At 48.8% G+C, this 21,251-nt stretch overlaps 2 protein-coding genes across 7 annotated transcripts in view; one reads left to right on the top strand and one right to left on the bottom strand.

The window, feature by feature from the left end:
• The window catches only part of PDXDC1 (pyridoxal dependent decarboxylase domain containing 1), a 57,864-nt gene extending 53,413 nt beyond the window's left edge, over nucleotides 1-4,451 (top strand). For 3 of the 4 annotated variants that reach the window (XM_080942031.1, XM_080942032.1, XM_080942030.1), the window contains exons 18-23: nucleotides 70-188; nucleotides 416-537; nucleotides 1,244-1,336; nucleotides 1,425-1,521; nucleotides 2,412-2,516; nucleotides 2,938-4,451. In XM_080942031.1, the coding sequence (XP_080798157.1) occupies nucleotides 70-188; nucleotides 416-537; nucleotides 1,244-1,336; nucleotides 1,425-1,521; nucleotides 2,412-2,516; nucleotides 2,938-3,194 (793 nt within the window). In that variant the 3' untranslated portion in view covers nucleotides 3,195-4,451. Of the gene's footprint in view, nucleotides 1-69; nucleotides 189-415; nucleotides 911-1,243; nucleotides 1,337-1,424; nucleotides 1,522-2,411; nucleotides 2,517-2,937 lie in introns of those variants that run through there. The other variant, XR_013975638.1, reaches the window with a different exon arrangement.
• Nucleotides 4,452-5,000: 549 nt separating this feature from the next.
• On the bottom strand, nucleotides 5,001-18,578 carry NTAN1 (N-terminal asparagine amidase). Of its 3 annotated transcripts, none has more exons than XM_080942086.1 (10): nucleotides 18,459-18,578; nucleotides 13,120-13,222; nucleotides 12,978-13,043; nucleotides 12,609-12,717; nucleotides 10,539-10,612; nucleotides 8,969-9,022; nucleotides 8,424-8,477; nucleotides 7,728-7,825; nucleotides 5,620-5,733; nucleotides 5,001-5,306 (listed from the first exon to the last, which is right to left on the bottom strand). In XM_080942086.1, exons 1-10 carry the CDS (start codon nucleotides 18,537-18,539, stop codon nucleotides 5,130-5,132), a joined length of 930 nt encoding a protein of 309 aa, XP_080798212.1. In that variant the 5' UTR covers nucleotides 18,540-18,578; the 3' UTR covers nucleotides 5,001-5,129. The 3 variants fall into 3 exon arrangements, with proteins under 3 accessions (XP_080798212.1, XP_080798213.1, XP_080798214.1); XM_080942087.1 differs by having other exon boundaries at nucleotides 5,620-5,643; XM_080942088.1 differs by lacking the exon at nucleotides 5,620-5,733.
• Nucleotides 18,579-21,251: the final 2,673 nt, after the last annotated feature.

Here is a 21,251-nt window from a genome sequence, read left to right as displayed (position 1 = left end):
ATACCCCACCCACAATCCTGTCAGAAGAAATACGCAGCCTTAGATTGTTACTGCTGTTTGATGTTTTAGGTATGAACATGCTAATGACGATAACACCAGTTTGAAATCTGATCCAGAGGGGGAAAAAATACATGCTGGACTTCTGAAAAAGTTAAATGAACTGGAATCTGACCTCGCATTTAAGATGGGTAAGAACTGCTTCTCTGAGTCACTGAGTCTTAGGAAGGCATTGTCTAACTGCCTTAAGGAAGCTGCTTTGCATCACCACAGAGGTGGGGAGAACCAGCTGGAGACTGGTGTCTCTACAGCTCTCTGCCTTCCTCTCCTGTATCCTCCTCTTCACAGTAAGGCCCTAGTCTGGGCCTCCATCTGGTCTGAGGACTTAGGAGCCAGCCTTGCCTGTTTCTTCCCTCAGGCCCTGAGTACAAGAGCATGAAGAGCTGCATTTACATTGGCATGGCAAGCGATGACGTGGATGTTTCTGAGTTAGTGGAGACCATTGCAGTCACAGCCCGGGAAATTGAGGAGAACTCAAGGGTCTGTAAGACTAATCAGTTTCATGTCTTTCCTGAGTTTTGCAACGGGACATGGGGGAGACTCTCTGTTTATTTCTCCTTTCCCAAATGTTGCTCCTACGCCAGGAGGTCTTTTCACAGTGTCCACCCCCAGTGACCTCACCAGGCAGTGTGGGAGAAGAGCCATGTACAACTAAGCAGTGTGAGCAAGGACTGTGGCATAGAACAGCTAAGCTTTTGGAAACTTGCTCACCTCTGCAGTGTGCTAACTGAAAGGTCTTAAGGACAAACAGGTGCCGGGTAGCAAGGAAGACCAGCCTGCAAGGCTACAGGACAGACTCCAACCCAGCCTTGCCTGAGAGCAGACACACGAACGTGCTGCAGTTCACTCTGGGGTAGGGAAGGGATGAGGAGTTTTGGAAAGGCCAAGGAGCTGGCTGCGTTTGCTGTTGGTTAGACTTTTAGACTTTGGGTTCTTCCCAGGCTTGGCTATTCTGAATTTGTCTCAGCATTAAGCTGTGAGTAGTGACTTCTCTTTATATCTGCTTGGGTCTGCATGAGCTTTCATCCTTTTCTGTTTAATTTTCTAGTTTAACTTGTCCTCATGTATGTCGGTGCAGAATTCTAACATTGACAGACTTCTGGGAAAATGTCGCCAGTGCTGTTGACTGTAGTTGTAGGCCCTGAGCAAGAAGCTTAGGCAAACAGTGTCTTTCTTGGTTTTGCAGCTTCTAGAGAACATGACAGAAGTTGTTCGAAAGGGAATTCAGGAGGCTCAGGTTCAGCTACAGAAGGCAAATGAGGAGCGGCTTCTGGAAGAGGTAGATTCCTGTCCTGTCGGGATTCTCCAGGCTAGCATCCTGAACAAGGCTCAAACATGCGGTCCTGAACACAGGTTATATTTTGCAGGGAGTGTTGCGGCAAATCCCTGTAGTCGGATCCGTGCTGAATTGGTTTTCTCCAGTCCAGGCTTCACAAAAGGGAAGAAGTTTTAACTTAACAGCAGGTAGGGCTTCTCACTGGTCTGGACCTAGATCTGTTACTTCAGATTTGACCAGATGCCTTTAGCTCCTAGTACCTCCATGCTTCTACAGCTCCCGGGAGTCTCTGCAGTCTGAAATGCAGCAGACTGTTCCCACTGCCATGTCATCTCCCCTGCCCTGCTAAAGCACTGAGAAAGCAAGTAGACATTCTACCACATGTGCACTGCTCTTGGGACAGTAAGGACACAGCTGTTCAGTTGGCCACATCTGTGAGCGGTGCACCGTAGGCACTGCCACAAGGACTGTTGGCTCCCTGCAGCCCTCCGGAGCTCTCTGTGCAGGACAGGACTCCTTCTGAAAGGACCTAAGGATTACAGCACATAGCACTGGGACAAGCGGTATTACCAACCTTCTGGGAGATAAAGACTGTGCTGCTTTTCCTACCCTACCAAAGAGATGCTCTCAAAACTTGTTCCTTCCTTTGGTCCTTCTCCAGAAAATAATGGCTAGATTCTCGTGATAGCCAAAGATATAATTAGATTTTCCTGGTATAATTAGATATAATCCTGGCATTTAGGAGGCTGAAGTTAGACTTTGTCTCAAAACACCATGTACAAGTAACGCTTTATCTGTAAGACCTCAGCCATTAGCAAGAGCATCGGCTTGCTCATGCTAATGTGTATTTCCCAGCTGGGGCTGGGTCCCGGCACACTGCACACTGGCTGAGCAGTCCAGGACTGGAAGCTGGGGAGAGATGTGAGCAGCTGCAGGCTGGGTTTGCTCCAGTCAGAGTCCGTGGGGAGCCAAATGGCTATAGACCCGGTTAGGACACAAAGCCAATTGAGGGCAAGTGACAGACATCTCAGGATACTTAGGCCAGGAGCTTCTCCCCACTCCTCTGTTTTCCTTACAGGTTCTCTGGAGTCCACAGAATACACCTATGTACACAAAGTACAAGGTACAGGGGTGACACCACCTCCCACACCCTCAAGCACTCGAAGCAAACAGAGGCTCCCAGGTGGGTTAAACCTTCACATTTCACCATCAGTAACAGAAGAAAACCAGTTCTATCACTTAGGGTGTGAACTCTACATGCTGTTGGGATTCCTCACTTGTTCCCTTATGTGCCTTTGTTTCCTTTATTCCAAACTTGTATTTCCTTCCATTCATGCAGCTGTGACACATTCCCACAGAAGTGCCTCCATGGTAATGTCATGCAAAGGCAAACATTATCCAAGTGTCCACTCCCGTTAGGGTCACTGCAGAATCACTGACCTGGGGAGCATTTTAGTGTCCTAACCTTCTTTAGTTCCCACCTCACCTCTGAGATGCTTCTGAGCCAGAATTCAGCATTCCTGCAAAATCAGTCACCATGCAGAGCTACAGAGCCTTTGCTACAGCATGACCTTTGCTCAGCATAGTCTGTCTCATGTCTCTAGGTCAGAAGCCTTTTAAAAGGTCCCTGAGAGGCTCGGATGCTATGAGTGAGACCAGCTCAGTCAGCCACATTGAAGACCTGGAAAAAGTGGAACAGCTGCCCGGCGGGCTAGAACACGACAACCTAGAGGCCCAGTGCCCCGAGCAGCCCCCCAGGGCTGCTGACCCCACAGCCAGACAGACTGAGGCCCTGCAGAACAAGGCCCAGCATCAGGAAGATGACCACTCACAGGTAGAGGAACTGGAACGCTTAAGATAAAGCTCGGTGCTGGGCGAGAGGCTTAACTGACTGTTGTTTCAGGGAAGATGAAGTTCTATTGAAGATGTGAACTATGCCACATGCTAATATGGTAAAAACTGGGACTTTTGCACAGATACACATCAGAAAACCAGGCTTTCTAGGGGCAATTAGTTATCTTATCTGTAAGTAGAACAATGACAGTTGACTATTTAGGCCTGCCCAACATAGGCATACCCTTTCTTCCTGTGCTGTAAATTTTGTACTGAGAAAACCTGTGGACTTCAAGCACCTGCCACTTGAAACACTGCTCTCATCCCTCTGAATCTCCTGAGGGGGCTGTACAGTGACTCCAGGTTCTCTCCCATCTGTCTTAGCTCTGTAGTTCTCTCAAGGGTGGTAGGTGCCTGCCTCCCTGGTTGGCATCAGGGATGGGTTTCAGTAGGACCTGATAAGAGCGTCAGAAGCCTCTGCTTTTGTCCTCACTGCTGCTCTGCCTAGAGCCCCAGTAAGGACCGTCCCTTGCTGGACCTTCTCTCCTTTACACAGTCTTTGTAAACAAATTTAAGGACCCACTTGTTAACAGTAACTAACTCTAAGATCTCTCTGACCATATTTAAGTATTTTTAAACACTGGTAATGCTTTTAAGTTGGTGCCCATGTGCACTGCGCTTGTGTTTATCTGGGACAGAAAACTGTCTGGAGGCCACCATGGCGAGCTCAGTGCCGCCTGCCGAGCAGTAAGGCTGAAGCGATACTTGAAGCTCATCCTGGGCCCAGCTCAGGAAAGAGGCAGAGAAGTCGCCTCTTCCAGGCTAACAAGCCAGAGCTTGCTGCCTCGTTCCTGTCCGTTTCTATGGCCCCTAAGTACTGTATCACCTGTAGTACCCTAAGATGCCCCACCCCGTGCCTTTCTTGTCCCTAAAAGTCAAACAGTAGAAGATGCTAAGATGGTGTTCCTTCGGACTGCAGTGTTGGAGCCTTAGTATCACCACATGAAGCCTATAATTACAGAGTTCACCGGGGTGATTGCTGACAGCTGCCCCTTGTCAACATGCAGTCTTTTTGGGGGGTGCAAAATGATTAAATACAGTCTTCCCTGTTTATTTGGTGCAATGAAGTATAGCAGGTATATGGGGGAGGGGTAAATTATCACCTTTAACAAGATTGATTTTTAAATGTTTTTGTACATTTGGAATTGTTACCTGGTTTTGCTGCAACATAATTTACCTTGAGACACTATCTGATGTTGGCATAAATAAAGGCTCTTGAAATTGCTACCTTTGAACTCAGTGTAAATCTTAACTTTTCATCCAATAACTGAAAAGGGTTTTGGGGGTTTGCTTGTTTGTTTGTCTTAGACAAGGTTTCTCTGAACAGCCCTGGCTGTCCTGGAACTCACTTTTTAGATCCTGGAACCTGCTTTGTAGACAGGCTGGCCTCAAACTCAGGTTTGCCTGCCTTGGCTGGCCTCCCAAGTGCTGGGACTAAAGGTGTGGCCAGACAACATAATAGTTTCTAAGGTAACGTCCATACCTAGTGACCAACTTTGTAGCAGCGTGAAAGCTGCCTTCATGGTATTCAGACCTATTTGGTCTCCCAGGAGCTTGTCAAAGGTAAAAAGCTCAACTGTTTCTGAACCTTGGATCTTGCCTAGAACAGAGCAGTTCTGACAAGAAGTTTCTAAAAGTAACTTTTGAATAAGGAGTTTTCCTGACCACCTTGTCTCTGAAATCACTGCCTGCTCACCAGTGGAGCCCGTCCCTCAGCGCTGGGAAATGTCTACTTTGTAGTGACGTAATAAGTCATCTAAACAAATTGCCTTTGCCAAAATAGGATTTTATTTCGAAAACCAGTAAGGAAGGAGGAAGTAAAAGTGCGCAGGTGTAGATTCCAAACCAGCAAACCTGTCTACCAGGCCGAAAAGTTGAATTCTTTGGTAACTCTCATCTGATGTTAGCTCCCTGGAGAGATCTTTTCCCATAAGCCATCTTTATTTTTTTTGTAGAGCAGAGCTTTATTTCCAGGAAACAGTATATTCTCTGGAGATGGAAATTTTTTTAAAAACATCAAGGTAGATCTAATATGTTCAACAAAGTGGGGGGGCTCGGCCAGAGGAGAAGTAGAAAGGTTCTGAAAAGACAAGATGGTGGGCGTGAGAAGGGCCAGGCTGCACCACTTCATACATCAGTAGCTTTGGGCAGTGTACACATTCACTAGTTCTAGTGGTGCCTCTGTACACCTGGGGACACTCCATCACTTACTGCTTCACTGTGTAAGCACCCGCCAGGGTGTTGCTAATCCCCACTGCCGTACAGGAAACAGGCTGCCAATAGCGACAGTCACTCTCACCCATGGAGAAGCAGCTTCAGCTGGTCTAGCCCTTTTTCTTACAGATGGGACCAGGGTGCAGAGACTGAAGGTTTAGCCGACTTTAAACTCTCACCTCCAAGATCTGCTTGTCATCTTGCTGCAACCAGAAATCCACATGTGGGAATGGCGGCCAGGAACACGGGCCTATTCGAAGTTGCTCTGTCTTTGCATCATAAATGCTAATCATCTAAAAGAACCATTTTCATGACAAGCTGTAAGGACACTGCCCTACCTGCTTAGTCTAGTCCCAGGTTGTCTGTCCCCTTAGCTGGTGAGTTGCACACACTGACCTCTAATAACAAAGCTGCCACCACCGAATGCTTCCCTGTGTTTGGGCCTGTGTGCTGCTGTGTTTACTTTTGACAACAAGCCTACAAGACAGCACGCTGCCCTTTCAAGGGGAGGCTGAAGGTGAGAAAAGTCCCAGGTCACATGTCCAGTGAGCATCAGCAGTGCCTCAGTCAGGTCTGACTAAAGCCGTATGCCTCATGGCTGCCCCCAGCAGATAGTCATCATGCCACATAAGACAGCTCACACCTGCCGCCCAACACTCAGGAGGCTGAGGCTGCACCCAGGAGGATCACGTGGGGTCCCAGGACAGCCTGAATGATACTGAGGCCTTGTCTCACAAAGGAATAAAAAAGGCCTGGGTCTTTTATTTTTGTCGCTGTCTGTTTTGTTTTTGAGACAGGGACTGACTATGGTAGACGAGGCTAGCCTCAAACTAAGACCTTGCCGCATACCTCACCTGGTTTTATGTTTTGCAGCTTGGGCTGGCCTTGACTCCTGCATGTGGGATAAAGGTGTGTGCACCACCACAACTATCTATGCAGAAGCTGATTGGCCAAAAGACCCATTCCTTGAATTTCCAAATATTGCCAGTGGTAATTTTCAGCTTTGAGCAGGGTGCTCAATATTCAGTTATTAACTAAACAACAAAAGGAATCCTAAAGTGAGTTCTAGGCCACCCTGGGCTGCAGTGTGACCCTCTCTCAGAAAAACAAAACACCAAGGTGCTCATGGAAGTTGATAATCCCATCACTTGGTGGAGGTTGATGCAGGAGGCTTGCCAAGACACTCTGGGCTACATAACAAAACTGTATCAAATGCAAAAAATTTTAAAGATAATATTAGGACTCCTGAAAATGGTAAGATACTGGCAAAAAACAAAACAAAACAAAAAAAAAACCAAAACAAGAAAAACTTGTAACTCTAAACATCTGAGATGCTAGCACTACACAAGCAAGCACACTTTTGAGCTTGCTGGCACATATGTGAGACCAGGGATCTGTGCCCTGTGTCTTCAGTTGCTTTTGAGACAGAGACAGGGCCTTCCACTAAAACTGAAACTACATATTCAGCAGGACTGGCTGGCTAAACACCTCAGCACTCAGCCTGTCTCTCCTCAGCACTGACAGGAAGCACACTCAGCACACCAGCTGCTTCTGTCCGTGCTACGGATCGTGTACGTAGCCAGCAAGTACTTGGCTAATGAACCATTTCCCCAGCTCCTGTTGGACTACTTTTTGAAAACTGCACATCCCAGGCTGGCCTCGACCTCACGGCAATCCACCTGTCTGTCTCCTGGGTGTTTAGATTAAAACTGGCCATCCTGCCAGGCTCATTCTAACTTCTACCAATTCTTCAGATGGGATGAATATTGAATTAAAAAGCTTCCTAGAGACCAAGACACAGTTGTACACTTGTGTAATCGTAGCCCTGGGAAAAGTGTAAAACCCACAGTTGTACACCTGGGTAATTGTAGCCCTGGGAAACGTTGAGGCTGTTACATAAGGAGCTCTTGTCTAGGCTAAAGTGCTCAGCGACAGCTGACACAGCGTGTGTGAGGTACGGGAGGTACACCCACTCCATCCTCAGCGGTACTGAAAACAAGGAAAATCTAGTGCCCTAGGGAAAGCAAACTTTTAATCTGGCTTAGTGACTTATCGAACTACTCCTTGGTCACTTCTGTCCTTGCCATCCTCTCTATGGGAAGAGGCCCCAGGCTGTTACTGTCTCTATGTTCCAGGCAGAGAACTAGAGTCTGGCACTTAGAACCTTGTAACTCATGGGGAAGTGGGATGGATCCTGGAAAGGAAGTGGCCATAACTTTTCTCAGGTCTAAACACTTGAGGCTCTTGGGGTTCCCTCTTCATCTCACAAAAACGGGCTGCCACTCACCGGGCCTCCTGCTAAAGCTCTCGCGGCACGCAGCTGCTCCTCTGGGCCGCGGTCTTGAAAGGAAGCTCTGTAAATCTCTGCAGTTTTAATGTTGACAGCTGCAAGGACAAGGGAGTGACTAAATCGACAAAGACCCAAAACAGACTTCACATTTCTAGCAGAGACAGAAAGGAATGGGACCTGAAGGAAGGACTCAACCTCTGCACCAACACAGGAAGAACAGCCCCAGACACGCTCTGAACTCTTGGGACACATGGTTTCAGAGTTCTGCGGTGACCACAGACACTTGTGAGGCTACAAAGTGGCAGAGAATACAGTAAGGAATGCCTGTGTGCTCAGCACCCAGCTAAACAAGGATACACCGGAGTCCCTTTGCAATCTGCTAGCCTCAGGACTGAAGAGAGGAGGGCCCTGGGCTTCGTTACTTCATTCCCAGAATATATAGAGATCCAGATACCTCACACTGTCCCCGTGAGCACTGGCCAGACCCTCACCCATGTGACACTAAGCTGCAGGAGTGGCTGTGCATAACCTATGCTGAGCACTGGCATTAACAGCTCACACTAAAAGGTTAACCAGGTCAGGCCTCTCACTCGGGGTTTTCAAACCCACAAACAGAATGGCTGCCTTTAACCTGACACAGCCTGCTATACCCACATGGAAACCGTATAACCCTCTGATATAAATGCTACTTACCAATGCCATAAATGATTGGAAAGTGATTTTCATTTTCTTCCCGGTCATTTAGTTCTAAGAAATGAAGGGAAGCAGAAGCACTAAGCGGTTGTTATCCTCAGGAAGGAAAAGCTCAGTATGTGGACAGAGCCCTGGGTGGGCCTCTGCCAGCCCTGGCCGCCCAGGAACACAGACAAGCCTCTGAGAGCCTGGAAACCAGACATCAGGGCCTTTGTGTACAAGCAGCGTGAACGTCCCATTCAGCTGAGCAGCATCTGGTGGCAGGAAGTCTACCTAGTGGTAAGGAGTCGTGGGGACAAGGCATCCGATGGGTGGCAGTCTCTTTTAAGTCTACAGCTATCCTGATGGTAGCTGTTGTAAGAAGGGTACAGACAGGTCTGGAGAGATGGTTAAGAGCACTGACTGTTCCTCCAAAGGTCCTGAATTCAATTCCCAGCAACCACATGGTGGCTCACAACCATCTGTAATGGGATCCGAAGACATCGACAGTGTACTCACATAAAATAAGTCTTAAAGTAATAAAAAGAAGTACAGACAGAACCTACCTGTCACACATAATGTCACCAAGTGAATGTCATCATCCTGTTTGTCAAATTCACCTACAATTAATGTCAAAAAGGTGCCCAAGTTAACAGGGGTTAAGATACATCAGCATGAAAATGTTCTGGTACGCTCTTGGGATACAGCTCAACTAACAAAGTAATTGCCTAGCGTGCTCAAGGCCCTGGGTTCAACCCTAGCACTAAAGAAGCAGGTGTGGTGCCACATTCAATTCAAGGCCTGCTTGAGCTCCTGTCTCAAAAAGGGGGCCAGGTGAGAGTACAGGTTAGGCCAGCAAGAAGGCAAAGTCTGCAAAGCCCCTTGCAATCTATGTTCCACGTGTGGGACCTACTCACACAAGTTGTCCTTACTTTCATGCTCAAGCTATATGGTGTACATGTGACCCAAATGAATGGAAAAGAGAAAATGTAGTCTGTTACATCTAACTATGGGGCTAGCAGGATGGTTCAGTGGTTAGAGCACTGGCTGTTCTTCCAGAGGTCCTAAGTTCAATTCCCAGCAATGAGATCTGATGCCCTCTTCTGGTGTGTCTGAAGACAGCTACAGTTACTCACATACATTAAATAGTTTGCCTGTGATGTATGTGTACCATGTGCATAGTGGTTCTAGGAACCACCGATTCTGGAACTGGAGTTACAGATAGCTGTGAGCCACCATGTTGGTGTTGGGAATTGAACCTGGGTCCTCTGGAAGAACAACCAGTGATCTTAACCACTGAGCCATCATGCCAGAGCAGAAGTTTTGTGAATGTTTTTGGACAAGAGAACAGAAGTGAGTAGGTTCTGAATGCCCATCACCCCAGTGTAGGCTGTGCTTCAGTTTCTGTGCACAGCTAAGCTCACAACAGACAACAGCACACCAAGCACACCGCATAGTTCATATTCTGGTTGCTTTTGTCAGACACAGGTTCTCCACCCCGTGCAATTAAAACTTAATAAGGTTTATTTGACACAGCCCTGGTTGCCCTGAACTTAGTCCTTCAACCAGGCCACCCTGAAACTCAGATCCACCTGCCTCAGCCTACCAAAGTGATAGAATGAAGGGTGTTGTACCACAGGAAGCTTTCTCTCCTCCCACGTGCTGGACCGCAGGCATGAGCTCTGCTCCTAACAGATGTCTGATGCTCCGCAGGACACTGGGTGTTTCCTGTTGCCAGGACTATTATATTGATATCTGTGGGTCAGAATCTCTGTAAAGCACTCAAGGAGTCAGTCTCCTCTTCCCAAAGATCTGACTGTCAGGGTTGGTGGGAAGTGCCTTTACCCACTGAGCCATCCTGCCAGCCTCTCTGCACACTTGAGATGATTTTCTTTGATGGCAGGCTGCTCCAGGGTACCTATCACACAACCGACACACAGTGTGTCTTCTCTTGTACTGACCTAACAGAAAAGGCCAGCGTTGCTGTTTTCATTGTCTGAAGATTACAACGACCACTCCTGCCAGAGAGTAATTCTGTTCCTACGCAGCTCACAGCCTGTACCCCATGAATTCACTACTTGCTGTCTTAAGGGAGCATCTTTAACACATTTTAACTGTAGTGGGGGATGAACTTACTAAGAAGCTGATGCGTGAGTTTCTGTGACAGCTGCCTGTCGTCACTGAAGCCTCCCACAAGGTGTACCTCCAGCCTGCCGAGAGAGCACAATGGTCAGAGTTAGGACAAGACAAGACTGTGTGCTGGTTTTAAGGTGATATTTCATTAGTGGCTCCCATGAACTTCCACAGCATGCTTCTGTGTCTTTCCACAACATATGATGAGGTGCATGTGAGGTCCCCAAGGCTAGCAGCAAGGGTCCTCAGTGAATTGTCACCTGGCCACTACATGGAACACTCTGGAACTTCTCAGCACCTCCAGCACAGGGCATCTGGGCTGTGAGCAGCGCGGCTTTGCTCCGCCCCCCAGGCTGGGCATGCAGTCCACAGTGACGCAATGCTGTCTGCGAGTGGACCAGGGATCGTAACAGCTCTGTTCTCAAACCCTTGTGGCTAGTTTGGGCCAAAGCAAAAGGAAAAGGCAATTTTACAACCACATGAGTCAAAAGCCTGTGAAGCTCGCCAGCCTATGACACAGACCCAGCCACAAGATTTGAGTTTTAAAAAGGGCTCAGTTGGGCTGGAGAGATGGCTCAGTGGTTAAGAACACTGACTGCTCTTCCAGAGGTCCTGAGTTCAATTCCCAGCAACCACATGGTGACTCACAACCATCTGTAATGGGATCTGATGCCCTCTTCTGGTGTGTATGAAGATTCAGTGTACTCACAGATACAAGAATAAATAAGCCTTTAAGAGGGGGGCTCATTGCCAACACACTTAGCATTCAGTTTCTACCATTTACATACATGTATAAAGTTTAAATTTGGTTTATTTTTTGTGATAAGACTAACCTCAAACTAAGACATCCTCCTGCCTCTGCCTCCCAATACTAGAATTACCGGTATGCGACCATACCTTCTCCCTGTTTTTTTAACTTATTGTACTATAAAGCTGACCAATTGTGTCCCCAAGACTCTAAATACCTGTCTATGACTACTAATTCCTCCAAAGGCTAACACGAAAATAAGAGCCCAGAGTCGTAACAGAGCAAGCGGACCAGTTATGTGAACAAGTGAAAGCCAGGCCTGGGTCACAGGCCAGAACTTGAACTAGCTGTGTGGCTTTGGTACATGACCATGAATGAAATGCTGAGGCCGTTAGTCTGGGCTGGTTCTTACCCTACATCCATGCTCAAACCTGCTGAGGCGTGTAGCATGTCGCACTCTGCTGACCCTGCCATCACAGCCCTTCCTACACATTTAACCACCTGCCTGCTTTAGAGCGTGAGCACTCAGCGTACACTTAAAAGGAAGTTCTTGGTCCCTAGAACAAGTGGCTCTCACAGAAATACCTCCTGAATAGGCCACAAAAAAAATTAACAACTGAGCTGCAAAGATCCCAACATTACACAAGCTCAAAGCCAAACTCAGTTTAAAGTTGAGCACAGAAGCTTGACATGTGGTCCCAGCACTATGGAGGCCAGAAGAGGAGGATCATGCATTCAAGGCCAGACTTCACAGTGAGCCCTGTCCAACAAAAAGTCTAGTATACCCTCCCATCTAACTATGCATCCATTCATCTATTCATCCATCCACCCACCCAGCCACCCATCCACCCACCCATCCATCCACCCACCCATCCACCCATCCACCCATCCATCCACCCACCCACCCATCCATCCATCCATCCACCCACCCATCCACCCATCCATCCATCCACCCACCCATCCACCCATCCATCCACCCACCCATCCACCCATCCATCCATCCACCCACCCACCCATCCATCCATCCACCCATCCATCCATCCACCCACCCACCCATCCATCCACCCACCCATCCATCCATCCACCCACCCACCCACCCATCCACCCATCCATCCACCCACCCATCCACCCATCCACCCACCCATCCATCCATCCACCCACCCATCCATCCACCCACCCATCCATCCATCCACCCACCCATCCATCCACCCACCCATCCATCCATCCACCCACCCATCCATCCAGTCAGTGTAGACAGCAGTCATGCCCAAGGTATGCAAGCACAGGGCATCCCTCCAATGTCCACACAGCGGCATGACACTTACCTCCCATACTCAGTGTGTTCAGAGAAGGACTTGATGGCGCTCATTATCAAGGGGACTTCAGCTTTGGTGTCAGACCCATCACAGTGTGTCAGGCAGGTTGCCCCATTACCTGGAAAACAAGGATAAAATCCATTTTTCTTTATATTCTGGCAAGTGAGACATGTAGACCACCTTATCTTTAGGCACCCTGTAAGAAAACTGAAAGACTCCATGCTGCCCAGCCAACCCATCTGACCAGGGCACCAGGGACTATGCAGACAAGAAAGATATGGCTTCAGATTCCACTAGGAAACTCAAACTGAGAAAGTCCGTGGCCCCATGTGGTTAAGATGGTTTAGAAAATAGCCTCCTTCCTCTCTATCCTCATACCTGTATGTCTCAGGACCACAATGTGACAAGTAGTGGCATCATCAGAACCCAGAATGGAGACGGAGCCTGTTTAAAAAGAGAAGTAACATGAGATACCCAGTAGGCTTTGGGATAAGGCCCAATGCGCTGCCTCCTAACCTACCATCCTTTGGGGAGGTCACTGCAAGCTCTCTTTGCTGAACATACAGAAGGCCCTGGGGTCCCACTTGTTGAACAGACTGACCTCTGAGAAGTCTGGCTCTTTCCTGTTTAATTGAAACAGAATAAGATAGTGGTGTGAATTAGTGAGGCTTGAAGACCCAGAGGTGGAGAGAGCCAGTGCGTCCTCAGAAGCGGGCGGCGGGCCGAGGTCGCGCTGCTGGGCTGACAGCAGAGGCCCGAGGCAGAAAGGCAGCAGCAACGTTCACTCTGAACACCACGTGACCCAGTGCTCAGGAGAGGCAGCCAGTCCTTCGTCAGATTTCAGAGTTCACATTTGTGCTGTTCTCGTTTTCTCTCTCATTCTCTCCCTCCCCACCCCAATCCTTACACAGTCCATCCTACCTCATGATGCTGGATTATAGCTCATCACTATCTTACAAGTGTAAGAAAATCAGAGCCAGGACTGGTGGTTCTCGCTTATAATCCCAACACTGGAAATCACAGACCGACCAGACTGAGGCTGGCTTAAAGGCAAAAATGGCTTGGCATGGTAGGAAACACCTGTAACCCTAGCACCCCGAGGTGGAGGCCAGCCTGGGCACACACTATATAGTGAGCAAGCCTCGTCATGTGTCAGTGCACACCTGCATCCGCCTCCACCAGGCCTGGTGCTGGTGAAAGTTTGTGTCTACTTAATAAAATCCAAGACACCTGATGAACTTAATGATCGGTCTGACTAATTAAGCACTGTCTTCCTTTAATGAGTTCCCAGGTTTCGGGTTTAGGACATGAGAACCGAGCTAGAAAGTTCCGGGCTCAGAAGTCTCCAGCAGGAAAGCAAACCAGCAAACTAAACCAATAACCTCCAACTGGCGAGGCAGCTTGGTTCCATCACACCCCACCAGACACGAGTCCCGCTTCCCAATTCCTGTATTCACCTCCTTTGGGGAGCAGTTAATAAGGCAGGTTCTTACCACTAACATTTCACAACTGGCTCACCACCAGTGAGAACAAGTTACCACTTCTAGACTAAGACAACACGGCAATGCCACAGAACAATGGCACGTGTGAGAGGTGTGCATGAGTGAAAAGTGCATAAGTGAGAGGTGTGCATGAGTGAGAGGTGTGCTTGAGTGAGAGGTGTGCACATGTGAGAGGTGTGCACAAGTGAGAGATGTGCACATGTGAGAGGTGTGCATGAGTGAGAGGTGTGCACATGTGAGAGGTGTGCACAAGTGAGAGATGTGCACATGTGAGAGGTGTACATGAGTGAGAGGTGTGCACATGTGAGAGGTGTGCACAAGTGAGAGGTGTGCACATGTGAGAGGTGTGCACAAGTGAGAGGTGTGCATGAGTGAGAGGTGTGCACATGTGAGAGGTGTGCACATGTGAGAGGTGTGTATGAGTGAGAGGTGTGCACGAGTGAGAGGTGTGCACATGTGAGAGGTGTGCATGAGTGAGAGGTGTGCCTTCGTGTTTTGGGACAGAATCTTGAGTGATCCTGAGGCTCGCTGTTCCGAAACCTTTTATGTGGTGCCGAGATCCAAACTCAGGTCCTTCGCTTGCCCTGAGGCATGTCACCCACTGAGTCAAGCTTCCTGTCCCATATTTCCTGAAGTGCTTATGGCCTGCTTGCCTTAGTACTTAATCCATGTTCTTTTCCAATGTTTCCGATGGCACTGAACGGCGCTGCTTGGTTTTGTTGAAGGTCAGCAAACTTTTCTCTCAGAATGACTAGATGACAAGCCTAAAGTCTGCCCGTATTCAGCTACAGATATGGCTGTGTTCTAATGAAATGTGACAGGTGACATCTAAATTTGAGTTCATGTAATTTATGCCTTTCGCTTCTAAAGACATAAGGGCTGGGGGTGTATCTTAAAAGTAGGCATTTGTCTGGCATATGTGAGGTCCTGGTCTCTGTCCCAGCATAGGGCCAGGGAGAAAAAGGAAAGTCCTTATCTGCAACTGGAACCAACCCACACCCCTTACCCTTCTGCTGTGTTCAACTTTCTCTTCCAGTGGCACATGAAGTGAAAGTAACTGTGAAGTGTGGAGGGGACCCGGTTACAGGCAGGAAGTGTGGATGTCTAGTGGGAGGTCCTGGGCCCCATCCCCAGCACAGCACAGAAAACTCTAAAATAACAGCAAAAGCCAACACACAGTACATTGGGCCACTCATGATCACCAAGCCCCAGGTCTACCCTAGACCATGCTGTGTGATCCCCAGGTCTACCCTAGACCATGCTGTGTGACCCCCAGGTCTACCCTAGACCATGCTGTGTGATCCCCAGGTCTACCCTAGACCATGCTGTGTGATCCCCAGGTCTACCCTAGACCATGCTGTGTGACCCCCAGGTCTACCCTAGACCGTGCTGTGTGATCCCCAGGTCTACCCTAGACCGTGCTGTGTGATCCCCAGTGGCCTGTCTCAGCACCCTCACCACTACGGGGGTGTGGAGGCGTCTCCATATGTGCTCAGTTAAGTTTTAAGTTTTTGTGTTAGCAGCCCCTCATTGCAAGTGGTTACTGTGCTGAATTACACATCATCCAACGTGAAGGGCAGACAGCAGGTTCCAATCCTGACTTCCCTCTAAGTATGGGGCCTGGGACAGTCACACTGTCTTAGTTACTGTTCTATTACTGTGAAAAAACACCTTGCCAAAGACAACTCTTATTTAACAGAAGAAAAAAAAAGGCATTGAATTGGGACCTTATGGAGAGGCACAGACGAGCTGTTAAGAACTATCTAGAGCTGAACTATCTATCTCCAGAGATACTGGGTCTGGCATGGGCTTCTGAAGCCTATGGACACACCTCCTCTAAAAGGGCCACACCTCCTATTCATTCACAGAGACTTTTACCAACTAGAGACATTCAAACATAGTAGCCTATGGGGGCCATTCTCGCTGTGTGTCTGATCCACAGCCCTCATCTGGGCACAGCATGGGATCTTCTACTGCGGCTGGCCAATGGGGGCCTAAAGCCAGACAGCAGTAAAACCAGACATGGGTTCCTGTGCAAATGGATCAGTAAAACAGGTGGGGAAGGAGGTTAACAATATGAATTGCCGAAAACCAGGCTAGGATGAAAGGTGATTCAAACTCCCTAGCCAGCATGGTGGCACGCGCCTGAGGCTTCAAAGACCATGAGTCGGTGATCATTCCAGGGGTATAGTGAGGCCTCTCACCAAAGGGGGGGGGAGGGGAGACATACAAGGGACAGTACGTGTTCTGGAATTTTCCATCTAAAATGTTCAGACTGCGGTTGCCCAAGGAAGTGTAACTGCAGGAAGGGGGAGGGGATACTAATCAAGCTTATGACTTGCTGGAACTGTGTACTCAAAATACTGATATATAAAAGACATACAGGAAGCCAGGTATGGTGGTGCAAGCCTTTAATCCTAGAATTTGGGAAGCAGAGGCAGGCAGATCTCTGTGTTCCAGAACAGCCAGGGCTACAAAGAGAAACCCTGTGTCATTCCACTCCCACCCTCCAAAAAGAAAGAGAGAAAGAAAGGAAGGAAGGAAGAGACAGAGAAAGAAAGGGACAGGACAGGACACACAGAAATAAGCCAGGCATAATAGTTTACAGTTTACACCTGCAATCCTAGCACTTACAAGGCTGAGATGTGGAAGGCCAGCCTGGGCTATACAGGGAAACTGTATCAGAAAAAAAAATCTGCCATCCAAAAATATGCTGTCAGAGTGTTTCATGGGTGGTCAGGATGTAATATATGAAAGAATAAATTAATTTTTAAAAATGTATCATAACGAGAACATTAGATAATACCTCTAACCACAGTATAGCTCAAGTAAGAGATCTCAGGCATTCAAGGTCAGCCTGGGTCTTTAAAAAGAAAAGGGGTGCAGGGTTCACACAGAGAGGATGCTGCAGAGATGGTCACTAGTTAAAACTGTTTGCTGTAGGAAATCTACCAGAAGTGGGGTCATAGTACTTACAAGCCAAGACTCCCACACATGCCTGTAACCCCAACTCCGAGGTGGGTGAGGCAAGTCTGGCCTCCCTGTGCACACATATGCAGCATGCCCATACACTCACAGATGAACACACAAAATCAGCGTGTGCCCAGCATGTGGGAAAGGAGCTACACAGACCCTGTCCCAACTCTTTTTAAATATATAAATATAAAGTAGGGGAGGCAGAGGCAGGCGGATCTCTGAGTTCGAGGCCAGACTGGTCTACAGAGCAAGTTCAGGACAGCCAGGACTGCACAGAGAAATCCTGTCTCAAAACCAAAATTAAACCAAAACTATGACAATAGTTGTGACCACGGGCCTGCTTTTCTACTTCCCTGTAAAAAGCCTACAAATCGTCTCCTAGCGAAAATGAGCCTTTCTTTCACTCAGCACTGGGCACGAGGTCCCCTTTACCCTCACCCTTGCTTCCGGAGGCACCACCCACATCATCTCCTCTCCAACTTCTCACTAAAACTACAGGTCCAGCTCAGGGAGAGAACCCCCTAAACCCTTGAGGTGGCTGCAACTTTTCTTCTATTACCCTGGCTTCATAGTGTACAAAGCGTCCAGTGCCTACCCCGATCTGCAAGAGCAAAGTGTTAGGATCAGTATGTCTCAGGCAGTCTCCGTGTCCCATAGTTCTCAGGGGTCATTCTGCCTATTTATTTACCCAGCAAATATTTGGTTAGCACAACGCCGTCTGCCTTCAGGAAGCGTTGGTTCCAAGAAGCAGATCCAGAGGAAGACAAAGCAAGTAAGCGACTCAGAGGAAACTTCTAGAATGGCTTCCGTAACCCCAGGCTCCTGGGCTTCACGTCTCAGAGTGAACCTGGGCATCTTTCCTTCAAGGCTGTAACTGATTAGGAAACAGGTCCCTCCTAGATTACACTATTGAGATCCATGGGCGGGCTGAGTCCAAACTAGCATGTGGGACACTTGGCCACCACTGCCTTCTCTATGAGCCCTCTTTCAAAAGACCCCACAAGGAAATAAGACTCCATCGGGGCGCGGTCCTCTCGGACCCAGCAACTTCCAAACGAGGCCCTTATTTCTGGCCAAAAATAATCCGGTGCCCCACGCCCTGGGGAATGGGCATGCAAAGGACTCGGACCCCCGCCCACACCTGTCTGCAGCTGGGTAATGTGGAGAGTCAAAGAAGCGCCCCAACCTGCAGAGCCCACTGAGTGTAGATGGGCCGCTCCACCCTCCATCTCGGCGTCCTCGCGCTGTGTACGTGCTGTGCGACCTTCCGTAAGTCACCTAACCTCTCTGGGCCCCGTCTCAGGAGGTCCCTAGTGAAAACGCGTCGACAACCGAGCTGCAAAGATCCTACCCACCCCGAAGGCCCGGGTAGGCCGCTCACCTCCAGAGGTGGGTGCGCTCGGACCAGCTCCGCAGCGGACAGTGGCAAACGGACCCGCCGCCCGTCCACCAGCAGCGGCATCGCCTAGGCAGCCGTCAGGCCGAGATAGGTGGCCACTGCCCCTCCCCACGCCACGCCGCACCACGCCCACCGCAGAGTCTGCCGGGATGTGTAGTCCAGACGGACGTGGCGCTGTCCGAAGGGATAGAGATGGAATAGCTGTTGGGCTGCAAGGCATCACGGGAGATGTAGTCCAAACTTTGTGGGAGGCCACTGACTACCTACGTCCTTCGCGGCGGGTGCCTGCAAGCTGTAGTCGTAGAGACTGGGCATTAGGGGCGCGGAGAGAAGCGCGAAGGCAGCCCCGCGCTTTGCGTCACCCAGCCCAGACCCCTGCCTGGGACCGAGTTCATTCGCAAAAGTGTAATCAATTAACGTCCGTTTCAGCTGGCAGACATAGTGCAGAAGGGTGGGGAGCGCATGAATTGCGGCCCCTGCTGGCACCGCGCGGGCATGGATGCGGAAGAAACAAGGCCGCCCTGCCCTGGCGGGTGGACCAGAGACCCCACCTCCGCTGTTCCTCTTTGCTCTTCACCGCCCTCATCAGAAAAGCTAAGACTCAGACATGACTGCTGTGAGCTGCTCACGCATTGCTAAGTAGCCAAAGTCACTTTTAACCGATTAGTCTAAATGTAGAATCTGTTTTGTGAGGCTCCAAGCCAAGGCTACCGCCCTAACATATTCTCAGAGATGTAAATAATACACGTTAAATTAAGTTTTGGCTAAGACAAAAGTATCTTGTCATGGTGCCTTAGCCTTCATTTCCAGCATTAAATATAATTGCATAGCATTTACAAAAGTTCGGGTAACAGGTACCAAAACAGGAATATGTTCTGGTTACTAGACTTGGGGGTCACAACTTGTTTCCCAAGTCAAGTCCAGTCCACCTGCCTTCAAGGTTAAAGATGGAAAGCGGGAAGGGGTTTTTTGATAGGGCCACTCTGTCTTCACGAGGTCCAAGTTTGAACAGAGGGATATGCACATCTAACTGTTGACCGGCGTGGGGAGCCGGGTCAACCCAAGTCTTGTTAAGAGTCCTAGATGAAAAGACAGAGGGGCCGCAGGTTCTGTGTCCTTGTTGAGGAACAGACTTGGTAAAGCAGACTTGGAAGGAGTCAAGGTTTCTGACGATCTGGCTCCTCCCCCTGGAGTGTGGCTATCAGTCCTAAGGCTTTTTTGAGGTATCCTGTTTTTGTCAACATGGTCTTGACTCTGCTGACATTGGCCTTTCCCAGCTGCAAATAGTATATATGATGCTGTACTTAGTAAACACTGCTTGGTATCTAAGTCACCAGCTTCTAGAAGACCTCTTGAATCCTAGCTTTTGTCTTTATTTTCCTCTATTTCTCATCCCTTTAGGGATTTTGTCTGGTTCTGCTTGTATTCAAATCCTAAATTCTGTACCCAAGATCTGGTAGGTGTTGAACTGTGGGGCGGAGCATACCTGGCTGTTGTCAAGGTATCTGTGGGGTTTACAGAATCCCAACAGTAGGAAGGGCTTGGGATCTGAGGCAGCGACTGCAGGGACACAGAGAGGGAGTTTCTATAGGTTTACAATTTCACTAGGCTCGGGCCAAGAGCTACCAAGCAACAACTTGTGTCATTGCCCACTGCCAGCCAGGTGCAAGGCAGGTGTGGCAGCAGCAGCATACTGAAGACTGCCTGCTTGCTACCCCAGTTCTGTCCCTCTCTCTGTTCCCATGTGTTCTCAGCCTGACTCCCCCCAACACACACATCTGTCTCTGCTTCTCTACTTCTTCCCCTTTCCAGGTCCCCACTCCCCTCTCCCCAGTAAATCTGTATTTAGTCTGCCTCAAGGCCCAATTCCTCACGGGGCACCTGGACACAGGGCTACCCACTGCATTATCTCTGCGCTTTATGTTACCTAAGTTTCAGGTGTGCCAGGATGAAGGGCCTGGAGCCATGAGGAAGGGGTCTGATCGAGGTCACAGAAACACACCTTAAGCCCAAAGAACCTGACGATAAGATTTAAGGTCATGAATGGGAGGTAGCCAGATACCTTACAGGTAAACCTAACTGCTCAGCTGAGGTGCTGCTTGAAATAAATCTTGGTTTCTCTGTGTGGCTTATGGAGACTAGTATAAAGAAATGCAGCGGCTGGATTAATCTACATATCTATTAAAAATAATCCATTTTACACATCCCTGTTTGAAGCCCTTATTCCTGCCAGTTTGGGTCCCATCATTATCTGAGCTTTAGTCTCTGCTCTGACTTTAGGCTATAGTCTGACAAGTTTTTAATTCTCGCTGAAATCTCTCCTGGAGACAAGTTCCCCTCAGGCTTGGTGCCCTTTCCGTCTTCCAGCATTAGATTCTTTAGGGTCTAAGTTTCAGCAGTCTGATAGATGATACTGGAGAGGAGCTTGTTTAGTTGTAGCCCAGCAGGAAAGGAACTGGAGGCCGTGGGAACCCCTCCCCAGCATGTTCCTCTGGGCTTGTACAGCTGCTCTTACCGCTCAGCCCACAGGGCCTTCCCACATCAACCATCAATCAAGGAAATGTTCTACAGACCCGTCTAACAGAGATAGGCTCATCTGATGAAGGAATTTTCTCAAATCTTGTCAATCCTAAGGTCATGTAGAAAACAAACCAGGATACCTCAAGAGGTATCTGTAGCGATCACCTATCTTGCCGGCAAGAAAGACGCGCCACAACAGGATCCTTCTACAGGTATTTATTGAGGGTTTGATTGCAGTTGCGAAAGACCCCGAGC

This window comes from Micromys minutus, assembly GCF_963924665.1.
Source record: "Micromys minutus genome assembly, chromosome: 31".
Taxonomy (NCBI): domain Eukaryota; kingdom Metazoa; phylum Chordata; class Mammalia; order Rodentia; family Muridae; genus Micromys; species Micromys minutus.
The sequence above is the reverse complement of the archived record's forward strand: the minus strand, read 5'-3'. Positions and strand labels throughout refer to the sequence as shown.